The sequence below is a fragment of the Oncorhynchus clarkii genome, chromosome 27 (assembly GCF_045791955.1).
Source record: "Oncorhynchus clarkii lewisi isolate Uvic-CL-2024 chromosome 27, UVic_Ocla_1.0, whole genome shotgun sequence".
Taxonomy (NCBI): Eukaryota; Metazoa; Chordata; class Actinopteri; order Salmoniformes; family Salmonidae; genus Oncorhynchus; species Oncorhynchus clarkii.
The window spans coordinates 27,887,436-27,907,376 of NC_092173.1; the positions used below are offsets into that span (position 1 = coordinate 27,887,436).

At 42.8% G+C, this 19,941-nt stretch overlaps 1 protein-coding gene across 1 annotated transcript in view; it reads right to left on the reverse strand.

Moving 5' to 3' along the window:
• The window catches only part of LOC139386279 (solute carrier family 12 member 9-like), a 58,937-nt gene that overhangs the window by 29,714 nt on the left and 9,282 nt on the right, over positions 1 to 19,941 (reverse strand). Inside the window, exons 2-9 of the mRNA XM_071131776.1 lie at positions 17,666 to 17,800; positions 17,158 to 17,295; positions 16,253 to 16,570; positions 13,437 to 13,544; positions 13,237 to 13,348; positions 6,649 to 6,806; positions 4,131 to 4,213; positions 2,499 to 2,623 (exon numbers count right to left, since the gene is read on the reverse strand). Of these exons, the coding sequence (XP_070987877.1) occupies positions 2,499 to 2,623; positions 4,131 to 4,213; positions 6,649 to 6,806; positions 13,237 to 13,348; positions 13,437 to 13,544; positions 16,253 to 16,570; positions 17,158 to 17,295; positions 17,666 to 17,800 (1,177 nt within the window). The remainder of the gene's footprint in view (positions 1 to 2,498; positions 2,624 to 4,130; positions 4,214 to 6,648; positions 6,807 to 13,236; positions 13,349 to 13,436; positions 13,545 to 16,252; positions 16,571 to 17,157; positions 17,296 to 17,665; positions 17,801 to 19,941) is intronic.

Here is a 19,941-nt window from a genome sequence, read left to right on the forward strand (position 1 = left end):
TGACATGGTACTGGTACTCCCTGAATATCGCTCCACATTCATCTGGTACTCCCTGTATATCGCTCCACATTGACCCGGTACTCCCTGTATTTCGCTCCACATTGATCCGGTACTCCCTGTATTTCGCTCCACATTGATCCGGTACTCCCTGTATATAGCTCCACATTGATCAGGTACTCCCTGTATTTCGCTCCACATAGACATGGTACTGGTACTCCCTGTATATAGCTGCACATTGATCTGGTACTCCCTGTATATAGCTGCACATTGATCTGGTACTCCCTGTATATAGCTGCACATTGATCTGGTACTCCCTGTATTTAGCTGCACATTGATCTGGTACTCCCTGTATATAGCTGCACATTGATCTGGTACTCCCTGTATATAGCTGCACATTGATCTGGTACTCCCTGTATATAGCTGCACATTGATCTGGTACTCCCTGTATATAGCTGCACATTGATCTGGTACTCCCTGTATATAGCTGCACATTGATCTGGTACTCCCTGTATTTAGCTGCACATTGATCTGGTACTCCCTGTATATAGCTGCACATTGATCTGGTACTCCATGTATATAGCTGCACATTGATCTGGTACTGGTACTCCCTGTATATAGCTGCACATTGATCTGGTACTGGTACTCCCTGTATATAGCTGCACATTGATCTGGTACTCCCTGTATATAGCTGCACATTGATCTGGTACTCCCTGTATATAGCTGCACATTGATCTGGTACTCCCTGTATATAGCTGCACATTGACCTGGTACTCCCTGTATATAGCTGCACATTGATCTGGTACTCCCCTGTATATAGCTGCACATTGATCTGGTACTCCCTGTATATAGCTGCACATTGATCTGGTACTCCCCTGTATATAGCTGCACATTGATCTGGTACTCCCCTGTATATAGCTGCACATTGATCTGGTACTCCCTGTATATAGCTGCACATTGATCTGGTACTCCCTGTATATAGCTGCACATTGATCTGGTACTCCCTGTATATAGCTGCACATTGATCTGGTACTCCCTGTATATAGCTGCACATTGATCTGGTACTCCCTGTATATAGCTGCACATTGATCTGGTACTCCCTGTATATAGCTGCACATTGATCTGGTACTCCCTGTATATAGCTGCACATTGATCTGGTACTCCCTGTATATAGCTGCACATTGATCTGGTACTCCCTGTATATAGCTGCACATTGATCTGGTACTCCCCTGTATATAGCTGCACATTGATCTGGTACTCCCTGTATATAGCTGCACATTGATCTGGTACTCCCTGTATATAGCTGCACATTGATCTGGTACTCCCTGTATATAGCTGCACATTGATCTGGTACTCCCTGTATATAGCTGCACATTGATCTGGTACTCCCTGTATATAGCTGCACATTGATCTGGTACTCCCTGTATATAGCTGCACATTGATCTGGTACTCCCCTGTATATAGCTGCACATTGATCTGGTACTCCCTGTATATAGCTGCACATTGATCTGGTACTCCCTGTATATAGCTGCACATTGATCTGGTACTCCCTGTATATAGCTGCACATTGATCTGGTACTCCCTGTATATAGCTGCACATTGATCTGGTACTCCCTGTATTTAGCTGCACATTGATCTGGTACTGGTACTCCCTGTATATAGCTCCACATTGATCTGGTACTGGTACTCCCTGTATATAGCTGCACATTGATCTGGTACTGATACTCCCTGTATATAGCTGCACATTGATCTGGTACTGATACTCCCTGTATATAGCTGCACATTGATCTGGTACTCCCTGTATTTAGCTGCACATTGACCTGGTACTGGTACTCCCTGTATATAGCTCCACATTGATCTGGTACTGGTACTCACTGTATATAGCTCCACATTGATCTGGTACTGGTACTCCCTGTATACAGCTGCACATTGATCTGGTACTGGTACTCCCTATATACAGCTGCACATTGATCTGGTACTGGTACTCCCTGTATATAGCTCCACATTGATCTGGTACTGGTACTCCCTGTATACAGCTGCACATTTATTTGGTACTGGTACTCCCTGTATCTAGCTGCACATTGATCTGGTACTGGTACTCCCTGTATACAGCTGCACATTGATCTGGTACTGGTACTCCCTGTATACAGCTGCACATTGATCTGGCACTCCCTGTATATAGCTGCACATTGATCTGGTACTGGTACTCCCTGTATTTAGCTGCACATTGATCTGGTACTGGTACCCCCTGTATATAGCTCCACATTGATTTGGTACTGGTACTTCCTGTATATAGCTCCACATTGATCTGGTACTGGTACTTCCTGTATATAGCTCCAATCTTCTGCATTTTATTCCTTGTTAGTTACCATTTAATTTAGCATTATTATTTTCTAAACTCTGCATTGTTGGGGAAGTTTCATAAGCAAGCATTTAATTGTAAAGTTCACACCAGTTTTATTTGGCATGTGTGATAAACCCAATTTGATTTGATTTAGTACCTGAAGTTAGGAGCTGAGGCCCACTCCAGAGCCAGACAGGCCAGGTCTACAGCTGCGTACACCAGCAGGAAGAAGATGGTTACAATGCTGGCGATGGTGTTCAACTTCCCTGTGAACAACACCAACTACAGATGGAGAAAAGGAGAGAGAAGAAATAGATGAGGGAGAAAGAGATGGAGGGGAGAAATAGTTTCTCCTCTGACGTTCACAACAAAGTCAGTGAGAGTCAGTCTCCTCAGTTCTCCCCTTTAATAAGAGTATTAATTAGCTATTAACTGAGCCCTCAGCCATAGGCCAGTATGGTCAACCTCTGGGCCTGCCACTGCATCATTGTCCTGTCCTGTCTCTCTGTGTCTGTGAGTGAGATCAGGTCAGTTGTCTTCGTGTTGTATGTCCAGTCCATATAAACCCATGGTAATCATCAAGCTATTCTGAGAGGCGGAGTTATCACTAACATCACACAGCCCTTTACAAAAGGTCAGACCTCAAAGATAGAGGGGCTTCTAAATCAGTCCCAAGGTTTCCCTCTTCCTCAAATATCATCTGGATCACTTTGAATTGATGCATGGCTTGTTTCTATAGCCACCTCCCTAACACCTTCTTTCACCTTCCTTCCTGACCTCCCTTCGCTCCCTTTCTCTCATCTGTGAGATTGTTTAACATGGAGTGAGATTAGAATCACACTTGTGTCATCAGTGAATCATTCAAATGGCAGAGAGAGAAAGAGCAAGCAGCAGAAAAGAGGGGGAGGACTAGTTAATGAGCTCCGATACAGGCTAATGATTCCACTCTAATTACTCCCCCACTCCAGTGTAGAAGCAGAGCGAGGGATGAGAGGAAGACAAAGACCAGCCATTTAGACTTTAACACTAGCTTCTTGAAGAGTATCTGACTAGCCAGTCATTATCAGAGCTCTCTCCACCTCCATCTATTTTTTCTGTCTCTTTGTATCTTTACCCTCCCATCTCATCTCCTTTTCTCATTATGTCTTGGTCAATTCTCAGTACTCTCAAAGTACTTCCCTTCTCCTCTCTCCATCTATCTTTTTCCATTTACCCTTCTCTCTACTATATCAATCTACCTTTTCCTTCATCTGAACTGATCAGAGATTATTGATCAGGTGAAATCAGACCTATTCTCTCCTCTGTGTCTTACCTGTACTAGTAACCAGGAGAGGACAGACACCCAGGGGTTCCTATTGGCCTACCTGGACTAGTAACCAGGAGAGGACAGACACCCAGGGGTTACTATTGGCCTACCTGGACAAGTAACCAGGAGAGGACAGACACCCAGGGGTTCCTATTGGCCTACCTGGACTAGCAACCAGGAGAGGACAGACACCCAGGGGTTCCTATTGGCCTACCTGGACTAGTACCCAGGAGAGGAGGACAGACACCCAGGGCTTCCCATTGTCTTACTTGGACTAGGAACCAGGAGAGGAGGACAGACACCCAGGGCTTCCCATTGTCTTACCTGTACTAGGAACCAGGAGAGGAGGACAGACACCCAGGGCTTCCCATTGTCTTACCTGTACTAGGAACCAGGAGAGGACAGACACCCAGGGCTTCCCATTGTCTTACCTGTACTAGGAACCAGGAGAGGACAGACACCCAGGGCTTCCCATTGTCTTACCTGTACTAGGAACCAGGAGAGGAGGACAGACACCCAGGGGTTCCCATTGTGAGATGTCTTCTTAGCTGGAGACAACACCGTGCCTGCAGACGGGGGAGAGGAGTGAGCAAGCGAGAGAGAGAGAGAATACAGTTGTTTACATACTTAGGTTGGAGTCATTAAAACTTGTTTTTCAACCACTCCACAAATTTCTTGTTAACAAACTATAGTTTTGGCAAGTAGGTTAGGACATCTACTTTGTGCATGACACAAGTAATTTTTCCAACAATTGTTTACAGAGAGATTATTTCACTTATAATTCACTGTATCACAATTCCAGTGGGTCAGAAGTTTACATACACTAAGTTGACTGTGCCTTTAAACAGCTTGGAACATTTCAGAAAATGATGTCATGGCTTTAGAAGCTTCTGATAGGCTAATTGACATCATTTGAGTCAATTGGAGGTGTACCTGTGGATGTATTTCAAGGCCTACCTACAAACTCTGTGCCTTTTTTCTTGAAATCATGGAAATATCAAAATACATTTCCAACTGCCTGAAGGTACCACGTTCACCCGTACAAATAATAGTACGCAAGTATAAACACCATGGGACCACGCAGCCGTCATACCGCTCAGGAAGGAGACCCATTCTGTCTCCTAGAGATGAACGTACTTTGGTTCGAAAAGTGAAAATCAATCCCAAAACATCAGCAAAGGACCTTGTGAAGATGCTGGAGGAAACAGGTACAAAAGTATCTATATCCACAGTAAAAACGAGTCCTATATCGACATAACCTGAAAGGCCGCTCAGCAAGGAAGAAGCCACTGCTCTAAAACTGCCATAAAAAAGCCAGACTACAGAGAGGACATGGGGACAAAGATCGTACTTTTTGGAGAAATGTCCTCTGGTCTGATAAAACAAAAATAGAACTGTTTGGCCATAATGACCATCATAACGAAAAAGGGGGAGGCTTGCAAGCCGAAGAACACCATCCCAACCGTGAAGCACGGGGTGGCAGCATCATGTTGTGGGGGTGCTTTGCTGCAGGAGGGACTAGTGCACTTCACAAAATAGATTGGATCATCAAGAGGAGGAAAATGATGTGGATATATTGAAGCAACATCTCAAGACATCAGTCAGGAAGTTAAAGCTTGGTCGCAAATGGCTCTTCTAAATGGACAATGACCCCAAGCAGACTTCCAAAGCTGTGGTAAAATGGCTTAAGGACAACAAAGTCAAGGTATTGGAGTGGCCATCACAAAGCCCTGACTTCAATCCTGTAGAAAATGTGTGCAAGCAAGGAGGCCTACAAACCTGACTCCGTTACACCAGGAGAAATGGGCCAAAATTCACCCAGCTTATTGTGGCAAGCTTGTGGAAGGCTACCCGAAACGTTTGACCCAAGTTAAACAATTTAAAGGCAATGCTACAAAATACTAATTGAGTGTATGTAAACTTTTGACCCACTGGGAATGTGATGAAATAAATCAAAGCTGAAATAAAATCACTATTTTCTATTATTCTGATATTTCACATTCTTAAAATAAAGTGGTCATCCTAACTGACCTAAGACAGGGAATTTTTACTAGGAATAAATGTCAGGAATTGTGAAAAACTAAGTTTAAATGTATTTGGTTAAGGTGTATGTAAACTTCCGACTTCAACTGTATGTGAGAGCAAGAGGGAGGAGAAGGAGTAAGATGGAGGGAATTAACATTTAGGACCACATTTCAGTTGATACATGAAATTAATTAAATTAGAGACTTTCAACTCAAATCAATGCAGCCAAGGGGATGGAGAGAGGGAGGAAAATAAAAGAAAAGGGGATGGAGGGAGGGAGGGAAATAAAAGGGGATGGAGAGAGGGAGGAAAATAAAAGAGAAGGGGATAGAGGGAGGGAGGAAAATAAAAGGGGATGGAGAGAGGGAGGAAAATAAAAGAGAAGGGGATGGAGAGAGGGAGGAAAATAAAAGAGAAGGGGATGGAGAGAGGGAGGAAAATAGGAGAGAGGGAGGAAAATAAAAGAAAAGGGGATGGAGGAAAATAAAAGAGAAGGGGAAAAAAAGGGGAGGTGAAGGGCAAAGACAAGGCAGATATTTTAAAAGTGGGTGAGATGAAGAGATGTGTGTTACACTATATTAGGGGATCCATTACCCAGTGGGTGTAGGACAGTGGCAAGCAGGTTGCACCATGAATGACACACACGATGAGAACTTTAAGTTAAACACCTTTAATCATACAGTCACAACAAGGTAAAAACAAAACCCATAAGCTAAAATATATGTTTAACCCGTGAAAGGCATTGCTAGTGATCCTGAGCCACTGTCAGTTTGGTTCAGTCTAGTTCAGCATGGTTCAGTCTAGTTCATCTGTTCTGATCCAGTTGCCCACTCTACAGGGGAAACCTGCTTAATACTGCTATTCATCTCCCATATCCACACACAACGCCAGTGAGAAGGGAGAGAGAAGAAGCTATAAAGAGAAATAATAAGGGTGAGGTGGATCCTGAGAAAGAGGAGGACATAAGTGTACCCACCAAACAGGTCGTCCCGTGCCAGGGCGAAGAGGATGCGAGAGGCCCCTATCAGGTTACTCATGGCAGCAGACATGGTGGAGGAGTACACACCAACGGTCACCAATGGGTTCCACACATTAATGTCCCGCAGGAAACTGTAGTCCCTCTGGAGGAGAATACTGAGAGAGAAATCAGATGATATACATTCATATGAAACCCTCCCCCACTCCACCCATCTCTGTCTGTTTGTCTGTTTTTCTGTCTGTCCCCTCTGTCTGAAAATTAGGAAATGCCAATGATATGATTTGTGTGTGTGTGTGTTGGTCTGCATTATTGTTTGTGTGCCGCAGTTAAACATTTATGAATCATTGCTTTAAATCAGGCTCTGACATTCTTAATAATCCACCAGCAGCACACACAGAGTAGTGAAACACAAGTCATTTGAGTATGCACATGTGTTGGTTGGACCATTGAAAGTTACTCTGGGGTATGTGTGTGTGTGTGTACGCGTGTGCTTGTGTAATGGAGCTGGTTAATGCTATAGCCTGGTTATTAATTCCTGTGACGTGTGGCAAGTGCAGTATAAATCTGAACAAGCTTGACATTTTAAAACCTGCACTCCAAAACAAAGCCATCAAAAAGAGGTGGCAGCCATGCAGAGAGGGAGAGCAGAGGACATAACCTGAGTCATACAGAGAGGGAGAGCAGAGGACAGAACCTGAGTCATACAGAGAGGGAGAGCAGAGGACAGAACCTGAGTCATGCAGAGAGGGAGAGCAGAGGACAGAAGGTGAGCCATGCAGAGAGGGAGAGCAGAGGACAGAAGGTGAGTCATGCAGAGAGGGAGAGCAGAGGACAGAAGGTGAGTCATGCAGAGAGGGAGAGCAGAGGACAGAAGGTGTGCATGTGTGTGTGTGTGTGTGTGTGTGTTAATGCACATTTTGGTACTTTGTGATTTTTGTATTAACATGTCTTTGTATAACAGGCGTGTATACAGTTGTTTTTGAGTGTGCGTCCTCCATCCCATAATACAGATTATTGATCAGATCATTAAGCTGGAATGAGCTGTGCCATGGAAATAAAGAACAGAACGAAGTAAAGCACCTGTCAGAAGAAAAACATTATTTTAGGAGGGGAGTGCAGCTAAATGAGAGCCTGGAGAGACTGGACGTTCATTCTCATGCTACACATCATTTGTTTATTCATACGTTAATATTATTTTGCCATTTCTTTTAAATAAGCTTCAAAACCAACTACAGGGGGAGGGAGGCAGAGAGAGAGCAACACAGACAGAGAGAGACAGGCTGAGGAGTATTAAATGGGATCAACAGCTAACAAGGCCTGTAGATCTCCTCTCCACCCCTCTGCTACTCTTTCGCATTCACTCTACCTCTCTCAATCTCAGACTGTCTCTACTATACCCCTTCTCATATTACCTATTGTTTTGCTACATTCTCATTCCTTCTACTATTTTTATGGTTGTTTTTTTATTTCCTTATTAGGATCCCCATTAGCTGTTGCTTATGTAGCAGCTACCTCTTCCAGAGGTCATGGGCAACATAACATGAACCTCCTCATGGTCTTCTCCATCTCTATCCCTGTGTGTTGGCAGGGACAGAGGGGGGGAACGAGAAAGATACAGAGAGAGATCAGAGACGGACAGAGACCGACAACGAGAGAGATCTGTGGTGGAGAGATAGCAAGCAAATAAAGGATGGATGGACAGAGAGAGCCAAGGACAGGCACTCTGCAGTGGGGTGATTGCTAGGGAACAGAGGTATGAGATGAAAGCAGAGGAGGGCAGACAGACTGAGAATGTTGGACTTGTTGCCTCAATGTCTGGACAAGAGACTAGCACTACGAGCCAGCAAGTGTGGGGGGGACATGAGAGAGAATTAAACAGCCCCAGGGGAAGCTAGGGAGGAGACAAGATGCTCAAGGGAGAACGGGAGGGAGTGAAAAACAGTACCACATTCTCTAACACAAATAAAAGCCATATGGGGGGCTGAAAAACAGAAGAAAAAGCTAAGAGATGGAGAGCCTTGTGGGACTGCACAGCTTCCACACACACACCAGGCTGCATGTTGAAGATAGCAGAACAAAATAGGGAGGCAGATTTAAATTAATATAATTATTCAGCCAGTAATAAATACATAAGCTTCTATAGCAGGATGGGATTAGCCAACAGGTCACTGATGCACAATACACAGAGGTGTACACACACACACACACACACACACACACACACAACAAAGTCACTCAACCAGAGACACACACATGCACCACACCTGCATATATACACACTCCAATGTCACTCATCCATAGAGGGAAGATAAAGATACACACACAACCACACTCTGTAGTTAGTCATCCAGAGAACGAATGCACACACACACACGCTCTTCACTTATCCAAAGAAAGAGACAGACCGTAAAATACACACAGATCATTCAGGTCTCAGTCCCTAAACAAGATACAGACACACTCACTCTAAGCTTACTGTATGTTGGGGGATTGGGCTGGATTTGGTTGTGAGAGGGGCTGGAAAGTTGGCAATGGGCTATCAGTCACCACTCCCTACCCTGTTAATATACTTCTCATAGCTGGACAGGAAACCATCATCATCGTCTTTTACATTGGGCTCCTATGCACCTTCCCAGAACCATCTAGAACACATACACACTCTATAACTGTACACCTGTAACCTATTCAGGTATGCATCAGATGTCATTCTCCCAAAAGGCAGCACTATTGTAGATCTGAACAGCCATTCTTAAATCTCCCTGACATTTATGTTAAGTGAACACAGTGCCTTTTACCAAGAATGCAGAGTAACTAGCTGAAGAGGGGAACAATTTACTTTGGCTTTCTTCAAAGGTTACACCATTTCTCTTATCTATAAGGTTGCATCCAAACAGGTAGCCCAAATCGTATATTTTTCGACCAATCAGATCAGCTCTGAAAAAATCTAATTTGATGTGAAAACAACTAATGTGATTGGTCAAAATATCAATTAGTGGGGAAAAGATCAGTATTGCGCTGCCTGTGTAAACGCTACCTAAGAAACCCCTCAATGTAAGAGTGAAATACAAAGGGAGCTCCTCATGTGAGATGGTGTGACCTCCACCTGTTGGATACTTCTGGGTACTGCTACCAAGTTACTTTTTTTCACCAAAAAAAGGGGGAATAACGTCCAACTCAAAAAGCTTCTATTTGTTCCCCCTCTGTGAAAATCACTTACCCAGGCCATGATAGACATTCAACTGCTTTCCCTTCAACGAGGCTTTGTTGCTATAGCAATGCAGAGAGTGTCCGTGGTGAAGGGGGGGGGGGGGGGGGGGGGGGGGGGTCCAGTGTTTGGCATTTAGTAATGTCACTTTGACGTGACGTTGACTGATGGCTTTAATGCACATTCTCCCTATTTAATCTGAGTAATCCATTTAGTCTGTCTCTTAATGACACACTGGTGACACATTGACTTTAAAAGTGCAGAAAGTTCTCTTTAGTTTGGTGACAGATGTAACAATCCGTGACTAGCGCCATGAGTTTTTCTGAATAGTGACTTGACTTGGAAAAACTCTGGCCCCTTTTTCTGCAGCCTTACAACCAATTGTAACTTTCAACTAAAGGAAATGTGGCCCATTGTTGAAAGACAACCTGTGACCTACCTTGTGACAAGGGTGTAACTGTTTCATAATGTAAATTGGCATTTATGAGAGTTTACCTCTAGTCAAGAATGTTATACAGCCCTTTTAAGTAAATTAGGCTACAATCAATGTGGAATTCCATGGCCAGAAATAACAAGTTTATGATTCCAGTAACACGCATGATGAAATGGTGACTTTACCCCTGGCCAAGTTATCACTGTACTCTTCCACGGGTCACTGTACTCTTCCACGGGTCACTGTACTCTTCCACGGGTCACTGTACTCTTCCACGGGTCACTGTACTCTTCCACGGGTCACTGTACTCTTCCACGGGTCACTGTACTCTTCCACGGGTCACTGTACTCTTCCACGGGTCACTGTACTTTATGTACAACTGGAGGAGCAGTCAGTGTGTTTTCACATGTACAGTAACTACTAAGACAGTTCAGGATAAGGTTTAGATATGGTTGACACACCATCAAGTACCATAAAAGGACCTTGGAGGCAGTATCATTCATAAACCCTGTACATTTCCTCCATTCAGTCCGACTATCTAAGACCAATAACGTCACACTCCACTGCATGCCGGGCCCTGTCCAACAGCAATAAAGCAACACTAAACCAACAGCAGATAAGGACACAGCTAGATAACAACCGGACTGAACACACTGAAGAAGGAAATGCATTCTTGTTATCCTTTGTTCATATCCTGAAGTATGGATTGAAATGGACTCAATTTCCTCAGTGTAAAAAAGAATGTATGCGTGCATGCGAGAGAGGTACTGAGCGGTCCTGAATACCACTTCTCATGATCTAGAATGTGTAGAAATCAACCACCTCTGATTTCATGATCCAGTGTGTCTGATCAACTACTACATTATCCATCAACGACCACGTTTACATGCGCAAAGTATTCCACACAGTAGCTCATATCCCGCTTAAGGTCTTATTCGGGATAAGCTGTTTACATGCACCTTTGATATCCCGCTCACGAGTATCCTATATCCATGAATAAAGTGAATATTCCTCATTTAAGTTCATATGGGTTAAATGGAAAAGTAACAGAAATCTGGACACGGACTATAGACCTATAACCTCTCACATGTAGAGGAATATCATATGAACTCCTACAGAATTAACCATTTCTTGTAGTAGGCTTAAAATGAGATAACATGGGTTACATTTGTGTCTCGGGAACAGGAGTGGAGAAGAAGGATTTCGGTCTTTCAGCATCTCCAGAAAATGCAAATGCACATGTAACTTCTATATTTTACACTAACGTAAGCAGACAGTATTTCTACCACATATAATATGCACCCAAGGCAAACTGAAGTTTTATCAGAAAGGTGTTTCATCGTTTTCTCAGCTTTTCATTTCCTTAAAAACTGGCCAAACGGATGACATTTGGACATTTTGCACAGCGATAATCTTTTCACCGTTGTGGAGTTTCCTCCACGGTCCCTAACCAAACAGAGAACTTTACCGGTGTTAACTACATTACTAATTCATTCATTCTATTGATGTAAGACATTCTGGTTAGCACTACTTTAGTGAGAAGCTGCATGTATCTAATTATAGTTGATAAACAGCCTACCAAATGCTGGAAATTATAAGTAGCAATGTATCTAAATTAGGGGTGGAAGTAGCCGAAGCCACTAGGCTATACGGTCCAGTAGGCTACGGTGTATCAGCAAAATAATTCCATAATTTATGGTGGATGGAAATGCACAGGTATAGCCTACTTAAAAAAAAAAAAAAAAATTAAGTGATTTGTTTGATAATCAGATGAAAACATCCAACACCCATGATATTCAATTCGGACCCTGTGCAGACTGCAAAACAACAATAAACTGGATAAGATGTTTATATGTATGTTATTTATTTATCTGTTATTTTACCAGGTAAGTTGACTGAGAACATGTTCTCATTTGCAGCAACGACCTGGGGAATAGTTACAGGGGAGAGGAGGGGGATGAATGAGCCAATTGTAAACTGGGGATTAATAGGTGACCGTGATGGTTTGAGGACCAGATTGGGAATTTAGCTAGGACACTGGGGTTAACACACCTACTCTTACAATAAGTGCCATGGGATCTTTAATGACCTCAGAGAGTCAGGACACCCGTTTAACGTCCCATCTGAAAGACGGCACCCTACACAGGGCAGTGATTGGGGCATTGGGATATTTTATAAGACCAGAGGAAAGAGTGCCTCTTACTGGCCCTCCAACACCACTTCCAGCAGCATCTGGTCTCCCATCCAGGGACTGACCAGGACCAACCCTGCTTAGCTTCAGAAGCAAGCCAGCAGTGGTATGCAGGGTGGTATGCTGCTGGCATACATGCCACAGTATCCCATCTAAGATCAGCATTTCCCAGGCATCTTATCCAGGTTTCTCATAACCGCGATACAAGCTTTTTCGGGTTATTATAAATGGGATATGATGTTAATATACGTCAACTCAAAAACAATTCTTGAGTATCCCGAATAATAACAGGATTTTGGTGGGCATGTAAACGCGGTCAATGAGTCAGCATATTTCCCTTCCCTTTCTATCTGCCGATGTCTGATCTACTGAGGGGGAGAGGGCGAAACAGGCAGATGGGAGGACAGGGAGGAGTATAATTGATGGCTGTATTGATTTCCGATGCATCTTTAAAGGGCCTTTTATGTCACTTTAGCAACACTTGTGTTAGTGCCACATCGATACTGCACACTGGCACTGAGCTAGAGACGGGAGAGGGAGTGAGAAAAAGTGTGTCGGAGAGAGATAGAATTGTAAATGCGAGTATGTGTGTCTTTCATTGAGTGCAAATGTTTGTCAAGTTTGAGTTGGATTGGGCCCATGTGTTTGTGTGTGCCTATATCTGTATGTGAACATACATGTTACAGGTGTGTTTATCTACATAGATTATGCCCAAACTAGTGTGTGTGTGTGTGTGTGTGTGTGTGTGTGACTGACCGGTCACAGGAGCAGGCCACCATCAGACTGAGGAGATTGTAGATGATGAAGGTGAAGATGACAGCTGTGATGGTTCCTCGAGGGATAGAGTAGCTAGGGTTCTTTAGGTCACCTGGGACACAGCACAACACCAGGTTAGACACAACACAGACAATCACACATTCCTGACCGACTCCTTTGATCAAAAAACGATTTATTACCTGACATGTTGGATCCGGCCATGATGCCTGTGCAACCGTTAAACATGACCGCAAACACCGTGGCAAAGGACATCATGGTTCCTGTTGTGTAGTCCACAGCATAGTCAGCTAGGGGAGGGTAAGATATAAATTCAATCAGCTTCATGTTCAAATCCTCCCCGAATTCAGATATTAAACAACAAAAATTGAATTGATTAACATGCATGCCTCTTGCCTTTAAGGAGGACTTAGAATTCAAAAAGGACAGAAATGCTTCATCTTGCCATGTAAAGTTCAGATATAGCTTGTGGTACATACAGTTGAAGTCAGAAGTTTACATACATTTAGGTTGGAGTCATTAAAACTCGTTTTTCCACCACTCCACAAATTTCTTGTTAACAAACTATAGTTTTGGCAAGTTGGTTAGGAGATCTACTTTGTGCATGACAAGTTATTTTTCCAACAATTGTTTACAAACAGATTATTTAACTTATAATTCATTGTATCACAATTCCAATGGGTCAGAAGTTTACATACACTAAATAGACTGTGCCTTTAAACAGCTTGGAAAATTCCAGAAAATTATGTAATGGCTTTAGAAGCTTCTGATAGGCTAATTGGCATCATTTGAGTCAATTGGAGGTGTACCTGTGGATGTATTTCAAGGCCTACCTTCAAACTCAGTGCCTCTTTGCTTGGCATCATGGGAAAAACCAAAATAAATCAGCCAAGACCTCAGAGAAAAAAAGAATTGTAGACCTCCACAAGTCTGGTTCATCCTTGGGAGCAATTTCCAAACGCCTGGAGGTAACACGTTCATCTGTACAAACAATAGCACGCAAGTATAAACACCATGGGACCACGCAGCCGTCATACCACTCAGGAAGGAGACGCGTTCTGTCACCTAGAGATGAATGTACTTTGGTGCGAAAACTGAAAATCAATCCCAGAACAACAGCAAAAGACCTTGTGAAGATGCTGGAGGAAACAGGTACTAAAGTATCTATATCCACAGTAAAATTAGTCCTATGTCGACATAACCTGAAAAGGCAGCTCAGCAAGGAAGAAGTCACTGTTCCAAAACTGCCATTAAAAAAAGCCAGACTACGGTTTGCAACTGCACATGGGGACAAAGATCATACTTTTTGGAGAAATGTCCTCTGGTCTGATGAAACAAAAATTGACCTGTTTGGCCATAATGACCGTTGTTATGTTTGGAGGAAAAAGGGGGAGGCTTGCAAGCCGAAGAACACCATCCCAACCGTGAAGCACGGGGGTGGCAGCATCATGTTGTGGGGGTGCTTTGCTGCAGGAGGGACTGGTGCACTTCACAAAATAGATTGCATCATCAAGAGGAGGAAAATTATGTGGATATATTGAAGCAACATCTCAAGACATCAGTCAGGAAGTTAAAGGTTGCTCGCAAACGGGTCTTCTAAATGGACAATGACCCCAAGCATACTTCCAAAGTTGTGGCAAAATGGCTTAAGGACAACAAAGTCAAGGTATTGGAGTGGCCGTCACAAAGCCCTGACCTCAATCCCATAGAAAATGTGTGGGCAGAACAGAAAAAGCTTGTGCGAGCAAGGAGGCCTACACGCCTGACTCAGTTACACCAGCTCTGTCAGGAGGAATGGGCCAACATTCACCCAACTGTGGGAAGCTTGTGGAAGGCTCCCCAAAACGTTTGACCCAAGTTAAACAATTTAAAAGGCAATGCTACCAAATACTAATTGAGTTCATGTAAACTTCTGGTCCACTGGGAATGTGATGAAAGAAATAAAAGCTGAAATGAATCATTCTACTATTATTCTGACATTTCACATTCTTAAAATAAAGTGGTGATCTAACTGACCTAAGACAGGCTATTTTTACTAGGCTTAAATGTCAGGAATTGTGAAAAACTGAGTTTAAAGGTATTTGGCTAAGGTGTATGTAAACTTCCGACTTCAACTGTATGAAGCTATTGACTTCTAACCTACTTCCTTGTTATTGGAGGGAAAGCTTTACAGTGGCAAACAAAGTGTGAAGTGTGTCAATGTGCGATTTTGTTGACAACAAGGTCTTCGAAGGCGAAGGTTGATTTCCACCCTGAATATAAATCCTTCAGCTCAGTAGTCAGGTTGGTACGTTACGGTGGAAATGGGGAGCCAAAGGATATTTACGAGACCCACTAATTACAACTAAATAATCAATTACCTTTTTCACTGCCAGCAACCCTGGTAAACATTCAGTAAATCAAGAGGCTAAGGCTATAAATGGTGTGTGTGTGTGTGTGTGTGTGATAAACCAGTAAATTCTGCCACCATAAAGTATGCATAACTGACATGAGACGTCACTCACATATGCTCACCTTAATAATTATTTGCTATATTCATTCCTTAAAGATGCATTATGCACAAATTGCTCCACCATTTCCTGGTTGCTAAAATTTTAATAGTTAGCCTAATTTCAGTTTATGTGAGAAAACAAGTAAGCATAGTGTAGAGAATTTGTACAAATTTAAACAGCTGTGAAATATATTTGCCATAACCAAAAATATTGAATTTTCAGCTGTTTGCAGCTGGTGTACAAAACCGAACGTAAAAGATGCAAAAACTAAACTGAAGAACAGGAGGCATAGCGCACACAGATCAGATCTACTGCTTTTTAGATTTGCTTTCAATGAGAAATGTGTGTTATAGAGCTTTCAATGTGAATTTGGTAGTGGCGCCCAAAAAGTGATATATTGCAGCCTTAAATCAAGTGAAATTCTATTTAAAATGACACATACAGTGCATTAAGCACACACGTGTATGTTGGTGAGTAGCGCACACACACACACACCCCTTACTCACCATCCAGGTTTCCCAGCAGTGTGTCCAGTTTAAAGCCGGTAAAGTTGGCCATGTTGGGTGGCTGTGGCCCTGTGTTGTTGTGGACGGGCAGGGCGGCAGGCAGGAGGATGGTACGCGGGCGCATGGCGAAGAAGCTGATAAAGATGCTGGCCAGCACAATCATGACCACCAGGAAGATGAGGAAGGAGGCCTTGGCATAGATCTCTGCCCCCACCAGACACACAAGCAGGCAGAGGAGGAGGATGCCGGTGGCATAGAGCAACGACCACCAATACCCAGCTGGCAACACCTGGAGGGAACCCGCTGGGCTCACCCCATCTGGAGTGGGAAGGGATGGTGGTGAATAGGTTAAAAGGTGTAGGGGGTTAATGAGAGAGTGAAGGAATGAGGGTGAAAGGGTGAAAGCTGAAACAGACCATGAAAGGTCACAAAGTGTGGGAATCCAATTCAGTTTGATTTAAATGTATTCAGTTTAATTCAATGAGCATTAACATGGGAATGCAATGCATTAGTAGCCATTGTGAAATCAGATTAGTTTTAGATCAAATACAAAAATACTAGAAAACTAGTCTGTCAATGTAAACATAGCGCAGGTTGGCATTTATTGGGATGGCTCATGTACTGGAGGCAGCTCTGCAGGGCAGTCACTAGATGTCACAGCCAAAAAGTAATAAAATCAGATTTTAAACCGCACCACACTTCCAACATTATGCCTAACCTTAAATTAAGACCAAAAAGTACATTTTTGTTTTCATCAATTTTTACAATATATAGCCAATCTTGACTTGACCGCTGGCCCATCTTGTGGAAATCACACAGCTCTGCCTCCAGGACAAGATCTATCCCAAAAAACATTGACCTTCAAACAAAGCAGGAAAAGGGAGAGAGTACGGACGGCTGTATACCTTCTGGAAGCCCGAAAGTTGCTACTATGGCCTCAACCAGACCCAGTATATAGAGGGCACTGCTACACACATTAGCCAGGAAGAACATAACACCTAGACTGCCCCCAAACTCTGGCCCCAATGCACGACTTATCATGTCTAGGGGAGGAGGGAGTTAAGGCTGGGTCAACGTGTGTGTGAGAGAGAGTGTGTGTTTGTATGTGCACACGAAAGTGTAGTGAAGGCACTGAAAGAATAGGCGCAGACATACACACACACCCACCTCTCACACACACAATGTGTCTACAGATAAAAATGAAAGCAATACCAGCCATTCACTGGCACACACACCGATACCTGAACGAATGCAATGCTACATTAATGAAATAGAAAGAACACTGAGGTGGAGTGTGTGTAAAGTATATGGGGTGGTGTGAGAAAGGCATTCATACATCGCCTGAAATAATATGTCTATACATCTGACTATCATACTCAGCTGTGTGTGTGTGTGTATTGCTGAGGAGGATACAGTAGGCCCCTCCTGCGTCCAGGGCTCCATTGGTTGAGATGGCACACACAGACAGCACGGTCATACTGATGATGAAGTAGGCCACTAAGAACATGGCTATGGCCTGATACAGCCCACACTGGCCCACCACGAAACCTGAGGAGGAGAGAACACAAGGGCCTCACTATGGTTAAACAACACAACGAATTCAAATGATCTCAAAGTCCCTAACGGGAACTGGGTTTGGTGATTTAACAAGTGGTGGAACAACTTTCCTACAGGAAGTTGAAACTGGAATTTACAGTAATTGTCTATAAGAACGTGCAGTGGGGAATTCTCATTAGCTTTCACCTTAACTACACAGTTGAGACAGCAGTTTGACCCACCTCCCTCATACAGAGTCATGTCATTATTAACCAAAACATCATGCCAAGGCATTCAGATTACAGGTCGACAAATTAATTAGAATGGCCGATTAATTAGGGCCGATTAATTAGGGCCGATTTCAAGTTGTCATAACAATCGGAAATCGGTATTTTTGGGAGCCAATTGAAAAAAACAACATTTATTTAACTAGGCAAGTCAGTTAAGAACACTCTTATTTTCAATGACGGCCTAGGAACGGTGGGTTAACTGCCTCATTCAGTGGCAGAACGACATTTTCACCTTGTCAGTTCGGGGGATCCAATCTTGCAACCAGTTAACTTGTCCAACACAATAACGACCTACCTCGCTCTCGTTGCCTGTTACGTGAATGCAGTAAGCCAAGGTAAGTTGCTAGCCAGCATTAAACTTATCTTATAAAAAACAATCAATCATAATCACTAGTTAACTACACATGGTTGATTATATTACTAGATATTATCTAGCGTGTCCTGCGCTGCATATAATCTGACTGAGCATACAAGCATACAAGTATCTAAGTATCTGACTGAGCGGTGGTAGGCAGAAGCAGGCGCGTACACATTCATTCAAACAGCACTTTTGTGCGTTTTGCCAGCAGCTCTTCGTTGTGCGTCAAGCATTGCGCTGTTTATGACTTCAAACCTATCAACTCCCGAGATGAGGCTGGTGTAACCAATGTGAAATGGCTAGCTAGTTAGCGCGCGCTAATAGCGTTTCAAACGTCACTCGCTCTGAGCCTGTGGTCGTTTCCCTTGTTCTACATGGGTAACGCTGCTTCAAGGGTGGCTGTTGTCGACGTGTTCCTGGTTTGAGGCCAGGTAGGAGCGAGGAGAGGGACGGAAGCTATTCTGTTACACTGGCAATACTAAAGTGCCTATAAGAACATCCAATAGTCAAACGTTAATGAAATACAAATGGTATAGAGGGAAATAGTCCTATAATTCCGATAATAACTACAACCTAAAACTTCTTACCTGGGAATATTGAAGACTCATGTTAAAAGGAACCACCAGCTTTCATATGTTCTCATGTTCTGAGCAAGGAACTGAAACGTTAGCTTTCTTACATAGCACATATTGCACTTTTACTTTCTTCTCCAACACTTTGTTTTTGCATTATTTAAACCAAATTGAACATGTTTCATTATTTACTTGAGGCTAAATTGATTTTATTGATGTATTATATTAATTAAAATAAGTGTTTGTTCAGTATTGTTGTAATTGTCATTATTACAAAGAAATACTTTTTATTTATTTTAAAAAATATTTTAAAAATGAAATGATTATTATTATTATTTTTTATTATTATTTTTTTAATTGGCCGATTTAAATCGGTATCGGCTTTTTTGGTCCTCCAATAATCGGTATCGGCGTTGAAAAATCATAATCGGTCAACCTCTAATTCAGATACGTTTAAGAAATGTTGTTGAATGTCACACACAAAATCAGTTTAGACTGACAATATTTTTTATTGATAATAGCCTATGGCAAAATACCAAACTTCTACAATGCTACTATTTCCTTGCAACATTCAACAATAGGTCAAAATGCATAACAAGTTATTTCATGCTTTTAACAAAAACAGAACTCTTCCAATTCACTGGGCAGCACTCCTATTGCTCCTATGCATTGTTGAAACAGAAGCACTATATTGTTCCAGATAAGACCCAATGCACTGCAGTGCTTATGTTATGTGGAATGGTATTATTGTCTCTCAAACTGGTGGCTGTTCAGCCTGTGCGTGTCTACACCACAGCAGCAGAGGTATGAGACAAGGGGCAAAACAGAAAGGGGAGCACATCAAGGCAGGAGAGAGAACACAGATACCCCTTTACTTTCCGTGTGATAGAATGAAACACCTCTAAACAAAGAAAACAGATGAGAGATATTAAT